Source organism: Rhamphochromis longiceps, linkage group LG8, assembly GCF_057381845.1.
Source record: "Rhamphochromis longiceps isolate RC_006_pf linkage group LG8, R_longiceps_female_GT1.1, whole genome shotgun sequence".
NCBI lineage: Eukaryota > Metazoa > Chordata > Actinopteri > Cichliformes > Cichlidae > Rhamphochromis > Rhamphochromis longiceps.
The window spans coordinates 5,668,221-5,691,855 of NC_140564.1; the positions used below are offsets into that span (position 1 = coordinate 5,668,221).

The window sequence follows — 23,635 nt, forward strand, 5'->3', positions numbered from 1 at the left end:
TTACATGCAGATCATCCCAGTGCCTGAGAGGAACACGTGTGTCCAAGTATGTGATGAAATACATCAAATATATATTATGCAGAAAATATTCAATAACGTTAAATGGAGAAGTGAACATTTAGTGGGGGGGGGGCAGGTTACAGTAGATCTACAGACACATTTAGTGTGCTGTGGAAATAAATCACAGCAGTGTTTCATTGGATGATTACAGTGACTTAAACTAGAGGATGCATTTGCTGCAGTGCGAATGCTGAGAGCTGAAATGTTCAATGTGCTGAATCAACAAATCTTCCAGCTGAAGGTGCAGAACTGTTGAAAGCTGAAGTGTCAAAGTTGGAAAGTAGCTGAAAATCTTTAAAATGTAGGGGAGACCGGGGATGGTTGTAACGTGGGTCAGTTGTAACACTTCCAATTTCTCCAATCAGGGCTAAGTTTCAAATGATGTGACTCATCCTGTGCATGCCCAACTCAGTTCTGCTATCACACGTGAAAAATCAGCACATTTTGTCAAACACAGACAATTTAACATGAAAAAAAGTAATTTGTATGCCAAAAAGTAAGTTTTTCTACTTTATTTCAATTTGTGAAAGCATTATCTGCTTTGCAGTTAAACTCATCAAACCTAAATTATGTTATTTGTATGTCTATGGGGATATATTCTGTGTAGGTCTTTAGTGCTAATGTTTTAGCCGTTGGCTGTAATGTTAGCTAGTTCATGGCTATAGGAGTCTGGGTCAGTTGTAACAGCAACAGTCTGGGTTAGTTGTAACAATAATGCAGATGTTACCACACTATTACTTTAACTTATATTAAACAAGTTGGGGCAACGACATCAGCAGAGAGAGCTTCACTGGTCACCTTTGTATATGCGGTTAATGCCATTGGCAACACAATTCCTCCACTGTTTGTGTTCCCACACACACATTATGCAGACCACTGTGTCAGAGATGGACCAGTAGGAAGTACTGGTAGTGGAAATAAATCAGGATGGGTGCAAGAAACAGATTCCCTCATCTTTCTGAAGCACTCTGCAAACCACACCAAGGTAAGCCATGATAAAAAGTAATGGAATTGCGATGCTGGTGAACAACTACATTTTTTCAGCTTCATTGTTATGTTCAAAATTGGTGCAAGAGTTGTAGGTTATAATGCCCACTGAGCCAATGAGGCCAAACTCAAGGAAGACCAACCAAAATGAATGAAATATTCAGTTGCAGAAAATTCCATAATTTGTCTTTTTTGGGGGGTTGGAATATGTTCAAAGTTAGATTTCTGCATTCTGTCACACACACACACACACACACACACACACACACACACACACACAGCTACATAAATGGCTCTAAGTGCATTCATGTGTTGAATAAACAAAGATTACACGTTAATGTTTTGTTAGTACTCTTATTTCATTGTGTTACATTTCACCCCAGGATATGTTACAACTAACCCAGACTATGGGGTTAATTGTAACATTTCACTCTTCGTGTTTGAGACCACACCATGCAATGGGTAATTGTGCTGCAGAGAAAATAGCTGCACATGTAAATACTTTGCATTACATTTTGAATCCACTACCTTAAAAGAGCTCCAATTTACAGACAGAAATGTGAAAAATGTTACAACTATCCCCGGTCTCCCCTACGTTAGAAAAAGACGACTAATGATAATATGAACTTTAAATGTCTAAACTCAAGAATCTCAAAGCATCAGTGACTTTGTTCATCTTCTTCTGTGCCGCGTGGATGAGGAAGCTGACGTTTAGGTCCTGGGAGATGGTGGTTCCCAGAATCTGGTTTACTGTGTCCACTGGGCATGAAGGAAGATCAGATTTGGTGGTGTTGGTTTCAGCCTGAAGCCCACCATCATCTCCAGCTGGAGGCGGTTGATGAATTTTGTAGACTTGACTCCTCCCATCATCCCAGCTCTGCTGTGACACCAGCTCTCCCACCTGAACGTGATTCGTTGTGTTTATTTCACCAAAGATTCAGCAACTATAAAAATTCAACTCAAGCATTGAGCTGTAAGCATTTACATGAGATTTTCTTCTCATATAGACATCTGAAAGGAAAATATTCTTTCACCATAGATGCAGAAACACCGATGAGGGACTTTTTATTTGATTTTGTACAGCGGGACTTGTTTTTTCTTTCCTCCTGATTTGAACGTCTGCAGACGTCTCTGTGCAGCACTGCTCACTTCAACGAGCAGCTGTGGATTTTCCTGAAAAACACTTTTGCGGTGACCGGTTATAAAATATGACTTTTGGGGATTTCACAGGAATCCGGGAGCTTTGCAGCTCTCCGCCTTATATGGCAGGGCTGAGCGCGTGCTCCGTGCCTGTCCACGGGCTGCAGAGTGACCTGGAAGACAAACACGGTGTAGAGGCGGAGGACACGCACACACACAAACACACACAGCTCTGTCCGCTGCGCTGTTGGTGAGTACCTCTTCTGTCATACAAACACAAAACACGAGGAACAGCACAGAGAACACGCGTGGAACATTTCACACTGGAAGTTTTAGCCGAGCTAAGCTCGCTCAGCACGTTCAGCCTGAGTGTCACGTGACTCGTAACTCCGTCTGTGGCGCTTCCACCTGCAGCGGCTCGCTCACCCACGCAGGCCGAACATGGAGGCTTCGTTTGCAGGTAAACGGGCTCTGGTCACCGGAGCAGGAAAAGGTAAAGGAGACACGCACACGCACGCACGCACACGCAGCGACACCAGCAGGCTGCTTTATGAACAACATCCACCTTCGTGCAAATGCCCCCACCAACCCCAGTGTGGTCACGGGACACGAGACTAAGGCTACGTTCACACTGCAGGTGAAAGCGCATCAAATCCGACTTTTCTGACCCTCTGCGACTCATATCCATCATGGTGACAGTGTGAACGGCACAAATCCGATATTTTCAAATCCGATCTGGGTCACTTTCGTATGTGGTGCTGAATCAGACACATATCTGATGTTTTAGAAAGCGACTGCTGCTTGATGGTCACGTCGCATTAAATCCGTCTTTTACGTCACTGACGCAAGACGGACGCCAACTATCAGCGCCGGAGAAGACATCGCGAACCTTCCTGGCCCTCCAGTGAAACTGTTGGGAACAACGTGAACATTTTATTTGTTCTGTATAATCTGCAGCTATCCTTTGAAGCACCGCTCCTCTGAAACAGCAACAAGGATCATTATTAAATTATCTACATTATTATGTCAATAACAAAATAACTTAAAGCAAAAACTGGGAAACGTGAAGTCCGAAGTCTTTATATTAAGGCCGTCAGTCAAACAATACTGTTGCTCTGGGTCTAAACAGAGCGCGCTGTGTGTGACGTCTTCTTTTGCGCATGCGGGCGCTTGAGCGTTCACACTAGAGCGCGTTTGCTGTCGCATTTTATTTGTAGTGTGAACGAGCAGACAAAAACATCGGATTTGATCAAAAATTCGGAATTGAGCATCAAGACTTGCAGAGTGAACGTAGCCTAACTCTCCTCTCATGAAACTGTTTCTGTTTTTTACACGAATCAATGCTTAATGTAAAGTTTCATGTGATTTCCACTTGAGCTTGATTTACAAACAAGTTCCTGAACAGAACATTAAATGTCAGCAGTGATGTTGATTTCATTTACACTCAAACACAAACCATCATAGCTCCTTGTGTGGCCCCAAACGGAGGCTGCTGTATAAACGCGTCCTTCACATACATCAAGTTAGACAAATATAAAACACAACACTAACATGTCCTTCTGTCGGCTTCCAGCCGTGTTACAGACGTTTAAAGTGAGACAGTGTTGTGGACGATGAAGTTACTGATTACTGTGAACTCAGCAGAGTGTGCTGGAGGAATCTGATGACACTGCACGGAGCCTGAACCAGTGTCATCAGTGAGAAAGTGGAATAACAGGAGCTTTGTTGGTGGAACGAAGCCTAAGACATGTGTGGAATGTGTGTGTGTGTGTGTGTGTGTGTGTGTCCACTCTGTAATCAGTCTTTGTGTTTATGGATTCTTGTGTCCCAGGGATTGGTAGGGCCACAGCTCTGGCTCTGGCACGCTGCGGGGCAAAGGTCATAGCGGTCACACGAACGCAGGCCGATCTCAACAGCCTGGTGGAGGAGGTGATCACCCCACACACACCCATCTGAGGGGCCCCAGCCCTGACCTTTGACCCACACAGTGGACTGTCAATCAGCATAAAGCATATCTCAGGCCACCTCTTAAAAATGATGCGTATAAAAGCCAACCACGTGTAAATGCACCGTTAGGGAACCGACAGCGAGGAGCTGGAGAGGCGTGTGGGTCTGGTATTATCGTAGGGTCCACCTTACAATATAAAGCACTTTGAGCTGACTGGTGTTGTGATTCAGTGCTGTATAAATAAAATGTCCAAGAAGAGTCCAAAAGAAAAAGATACATTACTAAAATGATATATATGGATTATAAAAGCACAGAATTAACAAACAAATATTTAGGAACCTTTCTAAAGCCTCTTTAAAAAAAAGTCCCAGTTCAGTTTTATTTATATTCACAACAGGCGCCTCAAGGTGCTTTATACTGTAAGGTCGACCCTACAATAACACATACAGAGAAAACCCAACAGTCATATGACCCCTATGAGCAGCACTTTGGCGACAGTGGGAAGGAAAAACTCCCTTTTAACAGGAAGAAACCTCCAGCAGAACCAGGCTCAGGGAGGGGCGGGGCCATCTGCTGCTGGGGAGAGAGAAGGAAGACAGGATAAAGACATGCTGTGGAGGAGAGAGTCATATCTTTAAAAAAAACGTTACATATAAAAAATCCAAAATGTCCTCTTTCTGCAGAGAGACTTGACGTCACCATTGCTTTAGCTTTAGCTTTAGCTCTGTGCCTGGAAGACGTCAGAAACCCATCACAGCTGTTCCTGTCAGTTCTCTGATGGAGCGTCTGTGATGCACAGATAAACCTAAGAGACTCTAATCGACTCTTTGCCTACAGCTTTGATCTGCACAGTGAGATTTCTTCTCAGTTTAAATCTTATTAATAACTCATCCAAACCTTTTCTGACTCATTATATCAAACAGATTTTAATCAGCTGACGGCGGCTGATGACTTTAAAAGCTGTTTAATGTAGTTTTCACTTGAAGTAGAATCTGCAGTATGTTCGTCATGCAAATACAATAATAGAGAAATAATTTTTTTCAATCTGCACGGCTAACATGAGAAGCATTTCACTGATTGACTCTACAGCAGCAGCTGAAAGAAGAACAAAGCTACCCTGCACACAGTTGGTCTGACCTCAGAACAGCTGTTCAGCATCTGGATTTAGTTGTTCTCGCACAGCTGCTGTAACCTCGTCAGAGTTTGCTGTTTGTGAGGAGGCCTGTGACTGATTCAGTTCTGGGGCCCAAACTCATTATAAATATTTGATGTCTCTTGTCTTCCTTCTAATTCGAGTCCGTCTGCTTTTGACTTACTGTCACAGTGCGCCTCCATCACCCCGGTGTGTGTGGACCTCACAGACTGGGGGGCCACAGAGCAGGCCCTGCAGGATGTCGGCCCTGTCGACCTGCTGGTCAATAACGCTGCCTGCGCCAACCTACAGCCATTTCTGGAAGTCACACCTGACAAGTTTGAGCAGTAAAGCAAATATTCTCAACTTTCATATTTGTTACTGAGGAAGTACCAGCCATAAGGACACAGCACAAGCCTGTGAGCCCGAGGCCAGAGCCTCATCATGTGCTAACCTGTCACGTCTGTTGTGTCTTCCAGGGCTTTCAGTGTGAATGTGAAAGCTGTGGTGCAGGTTTCTCAGGTAAAACAAACACAGCCTTTATTAAACCACGGTGTTTCCTTTCTTTGGATTTGATTCGTGGGAAATGCATTGCTTTGAAGTTCAGCTGTGAATGAACCCGTCACAATGAGTGTTGGACAGGGTGCTTTAGAAAACGTGTGATTGGGACTTACAGTAAAAGTGTTTTTTTACCTCGATATTAAGAAATGTCTTGTGTAGATCTGAAAGCTCCGGCTCTATATCTGTGCTTCGCCTGTCGGTCTGAGCCGTGCACAAATCTGTGCTTAAAAAATGAGCAGATGACATTTTGTTACATGAATTGTTTGACGCTGATGTTATTGGTTAAGTTGGGTTTTGGAAAGTTTCTGTAACAAAGCTCGATGCAGTTGAGTGGAGCTTGTAGGGTGTTGGGTTGACCCGTCTCATTCATCAAACTGCTTCTGTGCAATGAGACAAAGCTCCGTCTGTTGGCAGTTAGTGGCTCGTGGTATGAAGGCCCGGGGATCGGGAGGCTCCATTGTTAATGTGTCCAGCCAGGCATCGCAGCGCGCCCTCAGAGAGCACGCCGTCTACTGTGAGGATCACAGACATGGGCGCCACAGCCTCTATCACATTTAAACGAAGAAGCCCAGTGAGGGTAACAAACTGAGCTTCTGTTTCTGCTCTGTGCTCAGGTGCTACCAAAGCGGCTCTGGACATGCTGAGTAAGGTGATGGCTTTAGAGCTGGGACCACATCAGGTACACCACTGTCCTGTTCCACACGTCCAGCTTCCACCTCACAGTTACTAATGCTAATGTGGTTAGCTCAGGTGCATCTTTGTGAAAGCATTAACTGAGTTAGTGATGCCACAGTTATCGTTCAGTTCGTGCTGTCTATTTCTAAATGATCAGGAAATACGGGGAAAACAATATAAGCTAATGCAAGAAACTGTCCAGGAAATGATTTCATGTGAATATTAATTATTCCTGTAACTGCATCACTGTTCAAGTGTCAAAGTCATTTACACGTGTGCCTCACGTCATGTAAGGTGTTGAAAAGCATTGGAATACTTCGATGAGACCTGATATAACAGTGAAACACTGCCAGCACACACCAATGCCAGGACGGCTCACTGCACTGTGAAACAGCTTCTGCAAACTCATATAGCCTGGTGTGGTGCTGAGAGAGAGAGCAGCAGGTTCATAATCATACACAGGATGTAGGCTTTCAAATCCCAGGAGAGACCCTAAGTGACCCTTCGCTCTCTGAGGACGACAGGCCCGAAAGCAAGTCTGCAAAATTCCCACCTGCACCACAGTGTGATATGTGCAACATAGTGAAGGAGTTGTGTAAAAAGTCGCTGGCAGCTGGTGTCGGCACCAACCTGACACCAAAGTCCACACAGAGTTTTGTAAAGGCTGCATCTAAACGACACCTGAATCAGTTCCTGTGAACTCAACATTTACTGGAAGCAAACAACAGGACAGCAGCCAACACCAAACTTACTTATAAGTTCTATGAGCCAGTGTTTTAAAGCATGTATGAGGTTCATACAGTCGCTTTAGGAGGTTACTTTAGTTACTGCTGCCTGTCCGGCTGTTAACATGAAGTATTCAACAGTCTGATCGGGGTCGTCTGAACAAAGATGGGATCTGACGTCTGTTCGGTGACTCGATTAACTCAGGTGTCGTCTTGTGATCAGATCCGTGTGAACACCGTGAACCCCACAGTGGTGATGACTGACATGGGTCGCTTGGGCTGGAGCGATCCTGAAAAAGCCAAGAGCATGAAGTCCCGGATCCCCCTGGGCCGCTTCGCAGGTCAGTTGCAGCGGTCTTGGTCAGACATGTCCTCTTAGATCACATCACTGTGTTTGTGTTCAGCTCCTGTATGCATGGGAGGAAGTGTTACCCCACAGACAGGTGACGAGTCCACAGAGTGAGACCAGTTTGCATGATCCCAGTCGAGGGTTAGGGACATAACACTGATAGACTCAGTCCTGCCCTCTCGTCTGCACACGATCCTCCCCGTGGTGTCAGGGTTAGCTCTGTAAAGCTGAGTGTGATGTGTGTGTCTGTGTGCAGAGGTGGAGGAGGTTGTGAACAGCATTTTATTCCTGCTGAGTGAAAAGAGCAGCATGATTAATGGAGTCACTCTGCCGGTGGATGGAGGCTTCCTGGCCTGCTGAGCCACATCAGCCCATCGTCCACCTGCTCGGAGCAAAACTTCACTTGCAGATTTCTTCTTCACTGTGATTGTCTCCAATATAACTGGACTCAACCAGCGAGGGGCCCGAAGGATTGTTTGACCCATTGATGGAATTTGTGCTATTAAAAGATAAAAACATGCTGCTGCATTAAAATCAGTATTAAAAACAAAAACTCTGTTTAAAAATAAATTGTTTGTTTTTTACTGAAATATAAATGATCACAGTGACTAAGTCACCGACACATGAAAACAGAAACGAATGAACTCTGGGTCCTCTTTATTTACAGCACCGCTCCACAGCTGAGGCGAAGTGAGGAGCTGAGACGCAGGCCTTAGTAAAGTTTAGTGACTGGTTCAAAGTGACAGAACCACTGGACTCTTCCTAACCAGGCCGGTTCTGCTTATTAATTTGGCTTCACGCGCTGCAGGCTCTTGTAGTTGTTTCAGTGCTGCAGTAAAGAATAGCAAAGAAGAACTGAAGCCTGGACGTGTGCTGGAAAGCCTGCTGATGAAGCTGAATAAGAGCCATCATCATCATCTTCAGTCAGAATGATTCGTTTGGTCACTTTGATAAATCTAAACAACTAAAGGTACAGGAACAGTCCGTCTTCTGTTAATATATATGTAAATAATCCTGTAAAAAAAGGACTCGTGCAGCCACTAGCGTTTTCCTCAGTGTTAGTCCACGAAGCACATTTCGATGTGAACCCGAGGGAACGCCTCGCTGTGTGAGGAGGAAATGACGACAGGAAGCAGACTACCTTACATATACATTTGTATTTAGTATACAAAAAATTGAAATATGTCACCACACAGACATGTGAAGTAATAAAAAATAAGACAAACAGTTGAAACAAGTATACAAGTCATCTTACATTACATACGTACATGGCCAATGCATTTCATCATACAACCTCTCCTAAGAGTTACAGTGGGTCAAATAACCAGAGAACTTCCATGCAATAGTAGTAGTTTTTTTTCTTTTGCTGTTTCTCAGCTACATTTCGACACCTTAGCTAGGCAGGACCACACGACATGATTCAACCACACAGCTATGCCAACCAAAGACAGCATAACGGAGCACTGCAGTGCTGCGTCTCGCCACACGGGGGAGACAGACACACAGCAGGCCTGCGACCATACAGAAATGCATTTCATAAAGGTGCAATCTGCACTGTTTGCCATGACGACAAACTCCACAACGATTGGCCCTTTATCGTACACTGTTAGCGACACTTCTAACTTCGACATGAGCAACTATAATCCCTTTAGTTTGAATTGTTTTAGTTTTACGAGCTAAATATTCAGGTACATGTAGATATTCATAACGCATTCCTTTTCTGAGGATTATTCTGTACATGACTGGATGTCACTGATATTCGTGTGTTTTCCTTCCTTTATGTCACAGATTGTTGAAAAGTCTTGTGTTTTACTACAATACAATATGAAATAGTACCAAAAACTGGACACTAAAAAACTTGGCTTAAAACAATACTGTCTCTTATGCACTACCCCAAACTGTCTCACTGACACCGACACATGCCCGCCCACCGTGCACGCACGCAAACACACCTGTCACGCACGCATTCATGTGCTTGTGCACAAACACACACACACACACACACACAGTCTAAACAATGGGATAAATTAAGACAGAATATTTTAAGACCCATGCAAGCTCCTCCACTCCCACAGGCAGAACTCAGGCAGCGAGGTTGTACAGCCCCCGTGTGTTTGGCAAGCTCGTCTGTCACATCTTCACAGTTAAGAATAGTTACCCAAAGAAATTGACCAAGATCAGGCGACTGAAGCAAGAACACGCTGGAGGGGCATAGCCAAATAATTCTTCAACTGATCAGAGGATGTTTCTGGAAGCGAGCGAAAGGTTTGCAGGTAGACCTCTAAAGTACAGTTATGAAACAGACAAGCTTTGACTGAAACCTCCAGTTAAACCTTTGTGTCTCACTGAAAATCTCTTTTTTCTCATTGAAAAGTTAAGAACGATGACACGGGCTATGATTATGAGTCTGTGCGTGGCTTTACTGAGATGAAACCCAAGAGGATGAGTTCACGGTTACATGTTTATACTTTGACTGCAGCGCTGATGTGATCGTTTGGCAGGAAATCTGTCCTAACTCGACAGGTTACTGAGAGGATTGAACAAATACAAGCAGTTAGACCATCGTTACAGTCACTGTGCTAGCTAAGAACTACAGGGAGCATCTTGGGCCGTTTGCCCAGTCTGAGGGAAACAGCACAGCCTTTCTCCAATGAGCTGTTTAATAATGAGACGCTGATCTGGCAGTATGGAGCAAACTTGAATACCTTGCCATTTTAAAGAACTTGGTTTGGATCGGGAATAATAAAATGCCAATCAGGACACCCGCCAGTGAACCAAGCTGTCAGAGAGTCTAACTGCTGGTGTTTCTGTCATGTGACCACAGATCTCAGGGGGGACCTCGCTGTGCATACTGTCAGAAATGAGGGCTGAACGAATGAAGGCAGTATTTCTTTTAATGTGCTGATCCTAGATCAGAAGCTGAGGGTAACTTCAGAGCTGAAGGCGTATTCACAGTTCATGTTCTATCTAGTCAACACTGCATTATTTCAAGCAAGCATAGCTGAGAAACAAAAGACTTTGCAGTAAGAAGATAAGAAGTCTTTGTGAGCCCTCGTGGCAACATGACACGTGTCTATGAGTACAAAGCAGTTGGACAGTCATTGTCTTTCACAGAGAACCTATGACCTTACTCTGTAATGGTTAAAAAAACTGGGTTAAATATTGGTCCTACCAATATGATTTTGAAAAAACATCGATATAAAGAAAGCAATCTCAGCAGTGCACACTCACTCTCGCTAGTTTTCTTTCTCATCCTCTCAGAGAAGTAGTGGTTGTTGTTCATGGTGATGTGGTGTAGTGTTAGCAGTGCTTCCTCCTTAGAACATGGTGCATCTCTTCCCCCTCTTCTTCACGGGTGGGGGGCAGAGCACAGCCCGGATGGCCTCGTCAAATACCGTCTTCAGGCCTCGCTGGGTCAGCGCAGAGCACTCCAAGTACTTCACGGCTCCTGAGGACCAGGGAGAGGGCATGATGGGAAAACTCCTGATACGCCCCTCTACATTACCCGACAGAGCACCTAGCACTCACCGAAGGGCCCCACCAGATAACTGTCCATGCAAATACTGAGGAGAGTAAATAAAGCAGGGGTCTCACACTGGAAGGAGCTGAGGGCCACTGCTGGCACTGTCGTCTGAAGGATACTTTTGTGTTCAATTAATACAAAAACAAACATTTCTGAAAATGTTTTGTTTGCTTTTTTTAAATTTCAAATATCATATAGGCCCCGGGGCAGACCCAGGACACGCTGGAGAGATTATCTCTCCAGCGTGTCCTGGGAACGCCTCGGTGTCCCCCCGGATAAGCTGGAGGAGGCGGAGGGGGAGGTCTGGGCTTCTCTGCTCGGGCTGCTGCCCCCGCGACCCGGCCCCGGATAGGCAGAAGAAAATGGATGGAAATATTATATAGCAATATCTTAACTAACTGAATCGTTTCATTGAAAGAGCAAATAAACACACTGGTCCTCTGTCTGTCACACACGTTCGTATTGAACAAAATACAAGTGCAAGTGACACATGAGTTCGTGCGAGTGGCCCCCGGGCCGCGAGTTTGAGACCCCTGGAACTATTACAGCAGGTGCGTGATCGTTTTTTCCTCCTTGACACAAGGCGAGTGGAATTCAAATCACAATATAAATATTTCCTAATAATTTTTTATTTTAAATGAAATAGTTTAATCTTGTTTTTAAACACTGTTTATTTTGGGTGTTTAAAAAGAACGTAGCAGATGACACGCTGTCTCTACCCACTGCTAAACACAGCCACAGTTCAACTACTAGGAAGCTGAGCAACATGTACATATAAAAACAAAACAAAGTGATTTACAAATCTCATAAACCAATACTTTATTCACAATAGAACATCTCCAAAAGGTTGCGACAGGAGTATGTCTCCATCTTTGTAGTATCTTTTTCTAACATCTGGAAACAGGAGAGCAGCTGTGGAGTTTCGGGAGAGGAACTTTGTCCCGTTCTTGTCTGACAGAGGATTCTAGCTCAGCAGTCCTGGATCTTCAGTTTGATTTATATCGAGAGAACTCACAACAACACTTGCCTCGAGGAGCTCTTCTCGTCCATCTTTTTCTGAACAGTATGCTGTCATTGGTCCATAATTTGTAGACACAGTTTGGTCCCGCCTACTTCTGAGGAACTCTTTTTGTACCCAGACATGTTACTGACCTGTTGTCATTTAAACTGATTAGTTATAATTATTATTAGTTATAAAAACGCAACAGCAGATGGCCCCGCCCCTCCCTGAGCCTGGTTCTGCTGGAGGTTTCTTCCTGTTAAAGGGGAGTTTTTCCTTCCCACTGTCGCCAAAGTGCTGCTCATAGGGGTCATATGATTGTTGGGTTTTCTCTGTATGTATTGTTGTAGGGTCGAGCTTACAGTATAAAGCACCTTGAGGTCACTGTTGTTGTGATTTGGAGCGGTCTAAATACAATTAAACTGAATTGAAATTGTTCCTCCAGCTGTTTCCTTTTAGGACCACTGAGTTTTCCAGCCTGCTGTTGCACCTGGCCCAACCTTTTTGAAACATTTGCTGTCATCAGACTCAAAATGAGTCAAGATTCTTTGTGAAATCGTTCAAAATTAAGAGTTTAAAGATTTAACAGGTTTTCTGTGTTCTATTGTGAATACAATAGGGATTTATGAGATTTGCAAATCATTGCATTTTGTTGTTTTTAAAATGATTTTTTTAAAATTGGAGTTAAAAATTACTTTTCTAAACGAGTTGGTCCCTGCACAGAGTGGCACAGATCATTCATAAAAACAATGATGCTGCACAACAACAGTCATACAATCACATGTATGAATCAGGATTACACAATCAAAACAATCATCAACATGCTGACATGTTGGAACTTCCACAGCTCCTTGAATATTACGCTGCTGTATAAACATCTGCTTCTTATCACAGCTTTTAATAATTATATACATACCGATATACAATACAATAATCAGCCATATTTGAATTGATCAAAGTGAATTAAAGGTTTACTACATCATCGGTTTGAGCGCTGCTTTCAGATAAGATTGTTGAAAGCCTTTACAAAGGCCGGAGTAACACTGGATCATCTCCTCAGTAGGACTACAACAATGGAGCAAATAATCTTCATGTGACAAGCACTTCAACTCACTTCACAGAAAACTACAAACGTGGTTATAAAGTGGTCTCTTTCTCCAGCTGTACATACGATTCATGTGCCCACAGCATTTATAGGCTAACATTGCCTTTCCCAGCTATCCTAATACCAGCAGAGGTCTCCAGGTAGTTCTGTCCCTATCTGACATTCTTGGGTCTTTATCCTACAATATGAATTGCTTTGGGTTGACAGTTACTGTAAATTGGCTCTTGAACAGGTGAGATGGATACCAGTGAGCCGAGTATTGAGATGAGGTCAGGACAAAAAGGCACATATGGAAGTCACTCATAGTGACTGACACTGACAGCAGATCGAGTCCAAAGAATTCCTGACTCCTTGTGACTCCCAGTCTAATAGCAACAACATTCCCCAACAGATATCTGGTCACTGTTTTCTCACAGTCACTGTGGTCATGATTTCTAAATCCACGTGTCTTTAACAATCATGTTGGAAAGTTAATAAGCTTCAAAGGTTTATAGAAGGATGTTTCATTGACAGTTGGCTGGAACTGTGTGCAATTCATGGTTCCTCACTTACACAAACATCATTCTCCAATCACGCCTTCGTGCTTCTGCTCGTCAGTGGGGTGTGGGCATGTTCCAGCATTCTGAGGTCGGATGTTCCTCACTTTAGAGGCTGAACTCAAAGCAGCTCTAACCCAAACTAATGGACATGTTTATGTACAGGGGAGGCTGAGCACACCCTCTCCACGTGTGTGTGTGTGTGTGTGTGTGTGTGTGTGTGTGTGTGTGTGTGTGTGTGTGTGTGTGTGTGTGTGTGTACACAGAACAAACACAGCGTTATGCATTAATTAGTGAGTGAGCTTAAAAAAGTTGGTAAATGTATTTTTCGTTAGCTGCTTTCAGCCTGAATTAAGTTCTGCTGAGCACCAAGCAGCAGACGGTGGAGACTACAAAGCTGTGGACATGCTACTGCTATGCAGTGAATAATGAGCTCTTATTTTTCTTAAAATGTGACATTTCCCCAGTTTAAACATTGATTTATGTTCTATTATCAGTAAAGTACGAATTCATGAGATCTCTAAATCTACGCAGCCTGTTTTCATTTTCACAACTTTTTAGGAATCGACTTTGTAAAGCGTGTTTCTGTCCACTGTGTCACATGAGCCCTTTCCCACCTACTCGACTCGCGGATCGACTGGTCTTCCATTAGAACCCTCTAGTACCGTGTCGTCATAGCAACGCGTCTGCGCGTCTCGAGACGTAATTAATATGCGACACGAACGCCACAACAAAGGTGGACATCGAAGCAAACACATGCCTGCTACTCGGTCCGTGGCGTTTCGGCACACTCAGAGATCACTGCGTTGTTTTTGTAGCCGTTTCAAAAATGGCGATTTGGACTTTCGTGAACGCTCTCATGACTCGTAACGCTACAGCCAGCCAATCAGTGGCATACAGTCTGATGATGTCACACTTAGTACCTGTTTGGATCACTTGAAATCCAAGCAGGTGCTAAAAACTGGTACCAGGAACTATGACCTAATGGGAAACCCTGAAAACCGTGCCGAGTCGCTCCGTGGAGGTTCTATTGGAAAAGGGCTTTGGTGACCTCGTTTGTAGAAAAACATAAATTTTTTAAAGTAAAAAGTACTTATACTGCATTGTAACAATACTTTACTACAGGGAAAGCTTGTGCATTTGAAAACCTCAGTAAGAGCAAGAATGATCAGTCGAAGTTTATTCAAAAATCACATGTAAGTGTGCTGAGAAGTAGAAGAACCTACTCCGTCCATAAACAGCTGATTTCAGTTTGTCACAAGCATCCGGCCGCTGATGTTTTCACCGTGCAGGCAGGGCTTGGAAAATGATCATCAGGAAACTAATTTTAAAAGCCTTGAGGCGACTTTTGTTGTGATTTGGTAAATAAAATTGAATTGAATTAATTAGCAACTAAAACTGAGTTTACACCTACATAAGTGAGTAAATGTGCCTGGTTATATCCCACCTCTGACTAACCAATATTCTACTTAGTTCCTTCAACCCAGAAAACTGTATATACACTTTTCTTTGGATCAACTGTCACTGGTACCCAATTTAATATGTTACTTACTGAGACAACAGACAAATAGCAATCATTATATATAGCTAAATTAATGTTAGAGAAAAAACGATGCCGTTACAGCCTCACCAATCTCTCTCGCCATGGCCAGGCCCTGCGGGTAGGTGATGGGGGACAGCTTCTTGTCCCGCAGCCTCTCAATGGTGTCCTTGTCATCTCGTAGATCCAGCTTGGTGCCCACCAGAATGATGGGTGTGTTGGGGCAATGGTGTCTCACCTCAGGGTACCACTAGGGCACCACAGGCACCCACACACAGACACAACCACACACAGATGTGTACATATGGATATACAAAAGACAAAGTCAGTGAGAGAGGAGAAAGAGAAGAGTCAGCTGGCGGCGGTGGAAGAACATCATGACCCTTTCCACAGTGACATTCAACAAACTGAGTTGTGGCTACAGAAAACATTGTTATTAAGTTTGAATGAAGGCATGAACACAAGACATCCTCAGGCAAAGAAACCTCCAATCACATCACACGATGGGACAATCCCGTCGGAAACACAGAGACTCTACAGAGGGACCCCAGACCTCGTGAAAAGTGTGATTTCACACGAGAGCGTCTCATGATGCTCAGCAGATCAAACCACAGCCGGCCGTGACGCTCCCTCTGCAGAGTGTTTGCACTCGCTCAGGCCTCAGCCTACAATGTGTGTGTCTGCGCTCCACGTCCTGCTGGAGTATCAAATCCAGACCATTCTAAGCTGAGGACTGAACAGGTGTGATAAACCAGGTGGAGCCAAAGATGTGCCTCCTTGTGGTCAGACTCGGCGTGAAGGGGGAAAAAGGAGGGGGCGGGGTGGACAGTCAGCGTACTGACCTTAGCTCGGACGTTCTCAAAGGAGGCCGGACTGACCAGGGAGAAGCATATCAAGAACACATCCTGGGAGAGAACCAGAGACATCGCTAGTTGAGAGTGAGATCTGTGTGTGTGTGTGTGTGTGTGTGTGTGTGTGTGTGTGTGTGTGTGTGTGTGTGTGTGTGTGTGTGTATAAAACCACCACAAGAAATCAGCTTTATTTGAAGTCTTTGACACTTATTAAAAGTTACAACACAAAAGCATCAAAGAGGCGTGTTTCTGCTTGATATTGTTTGTTCAAAGACATTTTAAGTGTAATAGACCGAGGACATCAGGACAGACCCCGCCTCTCGCCTTATGGCAGCAGGGATAGGCTCCGACCACTGCAAGCCTAAACTGGATAAGACAGTGGATGAATGTTTGGTGCTTATCTACACAAGAAGTGGTTATCAACATAGTGGGCAAATATACACAGCGGTCCCTCGTTTATCCCGGGAGTTACGTTCTAAAAATAACCCGCGATAGGTGAAATCTCCGAAGTAGGCAGCTTTATTTCTTACAGTTATTACTAGGGGTGGGGAAAAAATCGATACTGTGTAGTATCGTGATATTTTGTTTGCTAATAATGTATCGATACAGCGACAGCAGAAATCGATATTTTGTTACAAAAAAGGTTTTTGTGCTCTGACTTCAGAGCATGTTGATCCTTTTTCTGAGCAACAATCCTGACACTGTCCAAATGTGTTTAACTGTTTTATGGCAGCAATAAACATGACAGTTTACTTATTTTAATTTAAGACATGTTTTATTTTAATTACGTTTAAAACTTTTTTATTTAATGTAAAATTATATTTTGTTTTAATTTACTTTCAAATTCTTCAGTTGCTGAAGGGGCTCCATAGTTTTCATAAATTGCATAGTTCAGAATAGCTGTAATTGTACCAGATGGTTTCAGTTAAGTTGGACTAGACTGTAATACAAACCGTTCAGTTTGTCAACAATAAAACTGAAATGAGAGAAAGACTGAGTGCGAGACTTTGATATTAGATAAAATGAATATTGATAAAGTTTAACTTTATGTACAGAATCTGAATATTGCAATATATTTTTTAAAATATACGAGACTGATTGACAATGGTCTACAGCCAATCAGGACGCAGAACACAATGTGCTGTAATAAAAAAAAAATCAAAAAGAAAAAAAAAATCAGTGAAACAGCGAGGCCATGATAGGTGAACCGCGTTATAGCGAGGGAGCACTGTGCATGAAAACCTTCCCTTGAACTGGAGCCCCGCCCACACGTGCACGGTACTTTGGTAACTATAGCTTTTCCTCAGTGTTTAGGCTGTTTTTCATACACAAGTAAATGACGTTTTATGTCAAAATCCCCATTTTTATAAAAACACAGGGCTTCTTAAAGCCCTTCCAGGGTGAACACTTTCAGGAACCATGGTTCTGCTCGTACACTTGGCGAAGGAAAATGATTTCATCTTGGACGTCAAAGGTGTGCGCCGTTATCGCCTCTTTTGATGTCAGACCGTGCTGACCAACGTCTCACCGCCTGTTTTCTCGGCATCGTCATCAGTGTTTGACATCATTTTTTGCTTTTCACGCGGACAGAGATATGAAAGTGAAAATCCCTGTTTGAATCAGTGCCTGTGTGCATAATCGCCTCCCAGATCATCCTTTTGGCCGTTTCCAGGCAGCTTCCACCTGCTATTTCTGGATTGCTCCCTGGAAGTTCTGTTGTGCCCACACTGCACAGGCGGATTTCATCAGACTTCAAATCCAATTCTTTTGCAAACTAACCTGAATTTCACGTGAAGGACTGTCGTTGTTGATGAGAGCTGGCAGTTTGCAGTTACAGAGTCAGCAGCTTTAAAGCTGAACGCTGCATGTTGGAGGAGCCCGCTCATAGTGGAACACCCTGGGGTGTCTGGGGGAGAACATTCAGCAGATCTATCCTGTGCCAGTGCACAATGCAGTGAAAATGGTGGCATTTTTTTGCTCACTAACTGGATAACCTGCCACAACAATCACGATGACGGACTGCCAGAGTTCCAGCATGCATTGCAGATGGGGAAGGGAAGCAGTTGCTAATCTTGAATGGGAGATCGCAGAACAGCCTTTTCCTCACACCCTGTTAGCCATCTGAACTGGTGAGTGTAGTTTGGACTTCTTGAAATATTGGCATAATCATTCATTTAAGGCATACAGTTTTCATATTGAACGGATAAACTGATAAATGCTGGGGTCTACAAAGCATTACAGCAACCTTCGTACATTAACCACCTTCCATTTCATTCTCTTACTCGTTCATCTAAACAGGTCACACAGGAAGCTCGGTTCAGTCACGTATCTGTGGCATGCTGTGAGTGTGTGGGAGGAAAGAGTAGGAATACCGTCTGTGGGTAAGACAGTGGTCTGAGCCTGTCGTAGTCCTCCTGTCCTGCTGTATCCCACAGACCCAGATTCACTGGTTTCCCATCCACCATCACATTGGCAGAGTAGTTGTCAAAGCTGCAGGGAATTGGACAGCACACTGAGTAAAAAGCAGCTGAGACTACTGACAACAGTAGTGCGATTACTCCTAAACAACACTTTGCAGAACTACATGACCGCCTAGATAAGGGTTGGTAAATATTTAAGGAAGCTTTTTCTCCTCCAAGTCTACTTTTTGGTGTTGCATTACTATATTTGATAAAAGCTTTTAAAAGAGGGAATGAAATTTAAGGGACAGCAAACAGTCCAGTCCGGAGCTGAACTGGGAGTTCCTCATTCAGCCCAGTGCTCACTGGGCTCTCAGGTATCAGGTTCTTCTGCTGCGGATGGGTCCAGCACTTTGAAACTGAATTACTCTACTAACTCTAATTTGATATGAACTGGTTTCCAACCTATGGGATATATGCTGCTCATATTAAAGAGCCACCTGCCAGTTGGTTTAACACGACTGAGGTGAGATGCAGATATTTGAAAAACAGGATTTAAGGGAACTTTCTGGGCTTGGCACAGTTGTCATGATTATTTTGTTATGCTGGTTTAAAAGTGTAACATTTGTGTCACGACGTAGCTGATAAACACTGAAATATCTTAACAGCTTAAAATTTGAAAAGTTAAAAAACATTAAGGAGTATACATAACATCAGTCTGTTTGATTTGCAATATTAAATATATAAATACTACAAATATCATCCATCGATAAGCATGGATAGTTTCTCGGTGTACAGAACTGTGCAGGAGTTTGCAGCACATTCACAGCTCGCTGAATGAGCGATATCTTTTATTTTATCTGATTTCATTTGACATTCATTCGTCTCTTTTCTGTGTTCTCTTTCTTGTCAACTAAGTTCTTGCAGGAGAACAGCTGTATTATTATTATAATTATTATTAAATCCTTTGTGTGAAACCTTTAGACAGCACAGTGTCTTTGACAGAGCGCTCAGCCCTACAGCGTTACATGGTGGTATTGTGAGAGCATGAGGAGTGTTCGGGTTACTCACACAGTGGGGATGTATTCACCGGGGAAGGCATTGGTGGTGTAACTAATCAGCAGACAGGTCTTACCCACAGCCCTGAGGAAGTGACAGCAGAGGATCCAAAATTAGGCTGCAGCTCCACTCTCATACAAACCTGAGCGTAAACAGGCCACATGTATGTGTGAGCACAATGGAGGCCTCTATCCCCTTTCAGCTGAGTGCCACACAGACATTGGCCTACATACATGTTGCCTAGGGACACAGTAGCCTTCTATGGTAGCCACACACACACACACACACATGCACACACACACGCACACACACACATCCTTGTGGGGACATCTCATGGACATAATGCAACCATCAAAGATGAATGCCTGACCCTGACCATAACCTAATGTAACCCTGACACTAGAACGAGTAAAACCACATTTTGAGTCTCAGAAACGCCTTCAGACTCGTGGGGGATTTTGGTCCCCACGAGTATAGTAAGCCTCCAATTTTTGGTCCCCACAAAGATGTTCATACCTGTCCACACACAGTTACTCGCAGACATAGCCCACCTCTCCTCTGCTCACAGGCCAACAGCACCCCTCCGACTCGAGCCACTCGATGCTACTGGTGGCGGCATGGATGAGTATTGGCTGGCTGCTCATGCATGACTCATGAGCGATTCTGTGTGCTCGTCTCCACAGACGTGACCAACAGCAGTGACACGCGGTGGCAAAATGTGTGACTGATATAAAAGTGATTTGAGGTCAGTGGGACTCTGTTTGGTCAGAAGGGAAACACTGACACTTACAGCTGCTTCATTAGTCAGTTTCAATGATTACGACTATTCTTCAGAAGATCGAGTGGCTCATCTACTGATCTGAACACTGGTGGTGTGATCCCCAGCTCATCCAGGCTGTCCTTGGGCAGCACACAAAACCCAAAGATCTATGTGACTGTGTCACAGATACAAGAGCTTAGAGGCCACAGAGTAAGAACTGCATAAATAAGGAAGTAGTTAGGGCTGAAGATGCTAAAATGCTTGCTGGGAGGGACCAACATGGCCAGGGTTAGAAATGAGTCCATCAAAGGGTAAATGGCCTGTATTTATATAGCACTTTACTAGTCCCTAAGGACCCCAAAGCACTTTACATATCCAGTCATCCACACATCCACACACTGGTGATGGCAGCTACATTGTAGCCACAGCCACCCTGGGGCGCACTGACAGAGGCGAGGCTGCCGGACACTGGCGCCACCGGGCCCTCTGACCACCACCAGTAGGCAACGGGTGAAGTGTCTTGCCCAAGGACACAACGACCGAGACTGTCCAAGCCGGGGCTCGAACCGGCAACCTTCCGATTACAAGGCGAACGCCCAACTCTTGAGCCACGATCGCCCCGCGAGGGTAAGCTCAGGCCCCGCAGTTCTTTTCTAAAAATCAGACGTGGCTTTGATATGCAAGCAGATTTTAGGTCCTTCAAGTGAAAATGAAATGATGCTTCAGAATAACTACCCGCCGTGCAGGAGAGAAAGCATGCAGGAGCAGACAACATGCGAAGTTCAAAACCAGGACTTTCTTGCTGTGAGGCAGCAGTGCTAACCACTGTACCACCGTGACACCCACTCAGGTGGAGATGTCAAGCAGAACCCGTCTCCTGGAAAATGTGCAAAGCCTTTGCTTTCACTTCCAGACCTCTGGACTCACACAGTACGTCTCTCAATCACACCTGTTTCACTCAAAACACACAAATGGTTCAGATTTGCTCTGCGTCGCACAAGCTGAAGCTGTAAGATGTACACGCTTCAACTTCAACTCAGTTTTATTTATGTAGCACCAAAACACAACAGAACAAGGTAAAACCCTGCAATAATACAAAAGTCACACATGAGTGAGTTTAAATGTCTCCAAACAGATCCGCAGGAACAGGAAGTTGAAACAACTGCAGGGAAACAGAGATGCTGTTACACAAACACACACAGTGCTACACGTGCAGATGTACAGCAGTGAATGCACAGGTGCTGGTAATACCACATCCCTGCTCCGAGTGTGAAGCTGGCCCACGACCCCGACACTGAAGCTGCGAACCTGCTGTCCTTCACTTCATTACGTCCCTGCGTGCTACTGTCAGCGTGGGTCAAGTAACGTGAACGGCACCAGGTAACAATCTGAAGACACCAAACACACAGCTAGCAGCATCTGTACAGTCTGTATTAAAGCTGTTTGTGGCAGCTGACGAGAAAAACACACATTTTTATATCCCGCCCACCTCATAAACAGCCTCATCGCACATAACAGCAGGTTCCTGTTAGAAACAGCTTTCTGAGCCCTGCGGTGGTCTCAACAACACTGTCAGGGGCTGTGTGCGACATTTAAAGTCAGTGGATTCCAACCACAGACTGCATAACAAAGATGCAAGTATCCACCGCAGGGTCACGCTGTCACTGTCACGCTGTCGCTCTTTGAATCCTCACATTAGCCGGGCACGGCGGCTCAGTAGCAGACCCAGGTGTATTCTTCCTGGTGACTGCAGTGTGATGTCATCAGTATAACTTGACACCTTGGAGGTGAGACTAGATTAAACTGCTGAGCATCATTTCCACAGAGACTTTGGTGAAACTGGAGGTCTTTTCCTGGTGGCCATTAGAAGTAATGCATCTCTAAGGTGCCATTGCTTTTCACACCCAGAAGCTACTGCCATCTTTACTTACAGTCTGTGCTTCTAAAATGAAAAAAAGACTATTTAAAGATTTTTTAAATGACATTTATATAATTTTGCTGCATTTTTAAAAAAAAACAACTTTTGCTACAAATCCAAGACAGCCCGTTTCTCTACAAGTCAAAGACTCACACTTGTGCAGACTGTGGCACATTTAGCTCAGTGCAGATGATCTGGTCAGAAAGAGCCATAAAACCAGTGCAGCTGTTCGGAAATATCCGGCTAAGCCCTCGAGGTTAAAAATTCAGCAACTGGACGATGTTTTAAAAGTTGCTGAATGCGTGTTAAAGAAGTGTGATCTCAGTAATGACCAATAAGAAGTGAGACTAGGACTCCTGCAGGGATCGAGCGGCCCCAGCTCCCTCTGGAGGCAGGCGAGGGCTTCTCGACTTGAAAGGTAAACTGAGCTCGTAGGTTGGACGGCTCCGTGTGTCTGCACACAGCACCGTGCTGTAAACACAGTGTGTGCAGACAGCAGCACTCAGCATTCTTTTATTTTCCCATTTTGCCTTTGATGATAAAAAAGACCTTTGGCCGCTCCTGATGTTTGTAAGAACTGATAGGAGTGCCGGTGGCTTTAATCAGCGACCACTAATCATATTAGCATTTCCAAACGGCGCGGCGCACTCTCGCAGCAGACTTCAGTGCACATGCCGCTGGGTGGGATCTGGATGCAGTAGGAGCAGAATTAGGGCAGCGGGGCCTGCTGCTTGCCACTGACAGGGCCACAAATTCCTTAGCGTGCATCAGCACTTCAGCCCGCCTTCAATGGCCTACCAGGCGTGTAGGTGTTCCCGCAGCATCTCGATGCTCGGCTCCTGCCTTTGCGCTGGATGAAGACGTGATCACATGCAGATGCCCGTGGAGCTGTATCTGAGAAAGAGAGGCGGCCGACGGATCGCCGAGCCCCAGCCCCTTTTCACTACATAGCATCCTCCCATCATCCATCCATCAGTGGATGCATCACTGAACCCCACATGACAAATGTGCCGTTTCTGTGAGCGTGCTCTTACCCGTCGCCGACCACCACACACTTAATCGCCTGCATTTGGACAGCAGCTGGAGGCTTTCAGGGAGCCGGCGCTGGGAGTTCACCGATCCGACAGTAAGCGCTGAGGTCTCGTACGAGAACAGCGGGCCAGTCCGCTCAGCGATGGAGCCGCAGTGAAAAGGGTCGATGACGAGCAGTTACGACAGTCTCCGAGAAGTGCCGAGCGTTCTTAAAGGGACAGAGGCGGAACAGAAGAACGCCAGTAGACGAAGAGATGGCTCGCTCCGATCACTTCCGCCATCGCTACATGCTACCAGCGATGCTGCTTACGTTACATCGACAACGTTAAGTTATA

At 44.6% G+C, this 23,635-nt stretch overlaps 2 protein-coding genes across 2 annotated transcripts; one reads left to right on the top strand and one right to left on the bottom strand.

Annotated features, from left to right (window-relative positions):
• Nucleotides 1–1,801: 1,801 nt before the first annotated feature.
• LOC146662983 (L-xylulose reductase-like) lies at nucleotides 1,802–8,130 on the top strand. The gene is made up of 9 exons (XM_085415558.1): nucleotides 1,802–2,437; nucleotides 2,602–2,680; nucleotides 4,019–4,116; nucleotides 5,460–5,614; nucleotides 5,747–5,789; nucleotides 6,243–6,342; nucleotides 6,443–6,507; nucleotides 7,452–7,569; nucleotides 7,834–8,130. The coding sequence occupies exons 2-9, from the start codon at nucleotides 2,629–2,631 to the stop codon at nucleotides 7,935–7,937; spliced, it is 735 nt and encodes a 244-aa protein (XP_085271684.1). The 5' UTR covers nucleotides 1,802–2,437; nucleotides 2,602–2,628; the 3' UTR covers nucleotides 7,938–8,130.
• Nucleotides 8,131–8,715: 585 nt separating this feature from the next.
• LOC146662984 (ras-related C3 botulinum toxin substrate 3) lies at nucleotides 8,716–23,492 on the bottom strand. Its single transcript, XM_085415562.1, has 6 exons — nucleotides 23,303–23,492; nucleotides 19,603–19,674; nucleotides 18,505–18,622; nucleotides 16,124–16,186; nucleotides 15,372–15,531; nucleotides 8,716–11,025 (listed from the first exon to the last, which is right to left on the bottom strand). The coding sequence occupies exons 1-6, from the start codon at nucleotides 23,335–23,337 to the stop codon at nucleotides 10,895–10,897; spliced, it is 579 nt and encodes a 192-aa protein (XP_085271688.1). The 5' UTR covers nucleotides 23,338–23,492; the 3' UTR covers nucleotides 8,716–10,894.
• Between the last annotated feature and the right edge of the window lie 143 nt (nucleotides 23,493–23,635).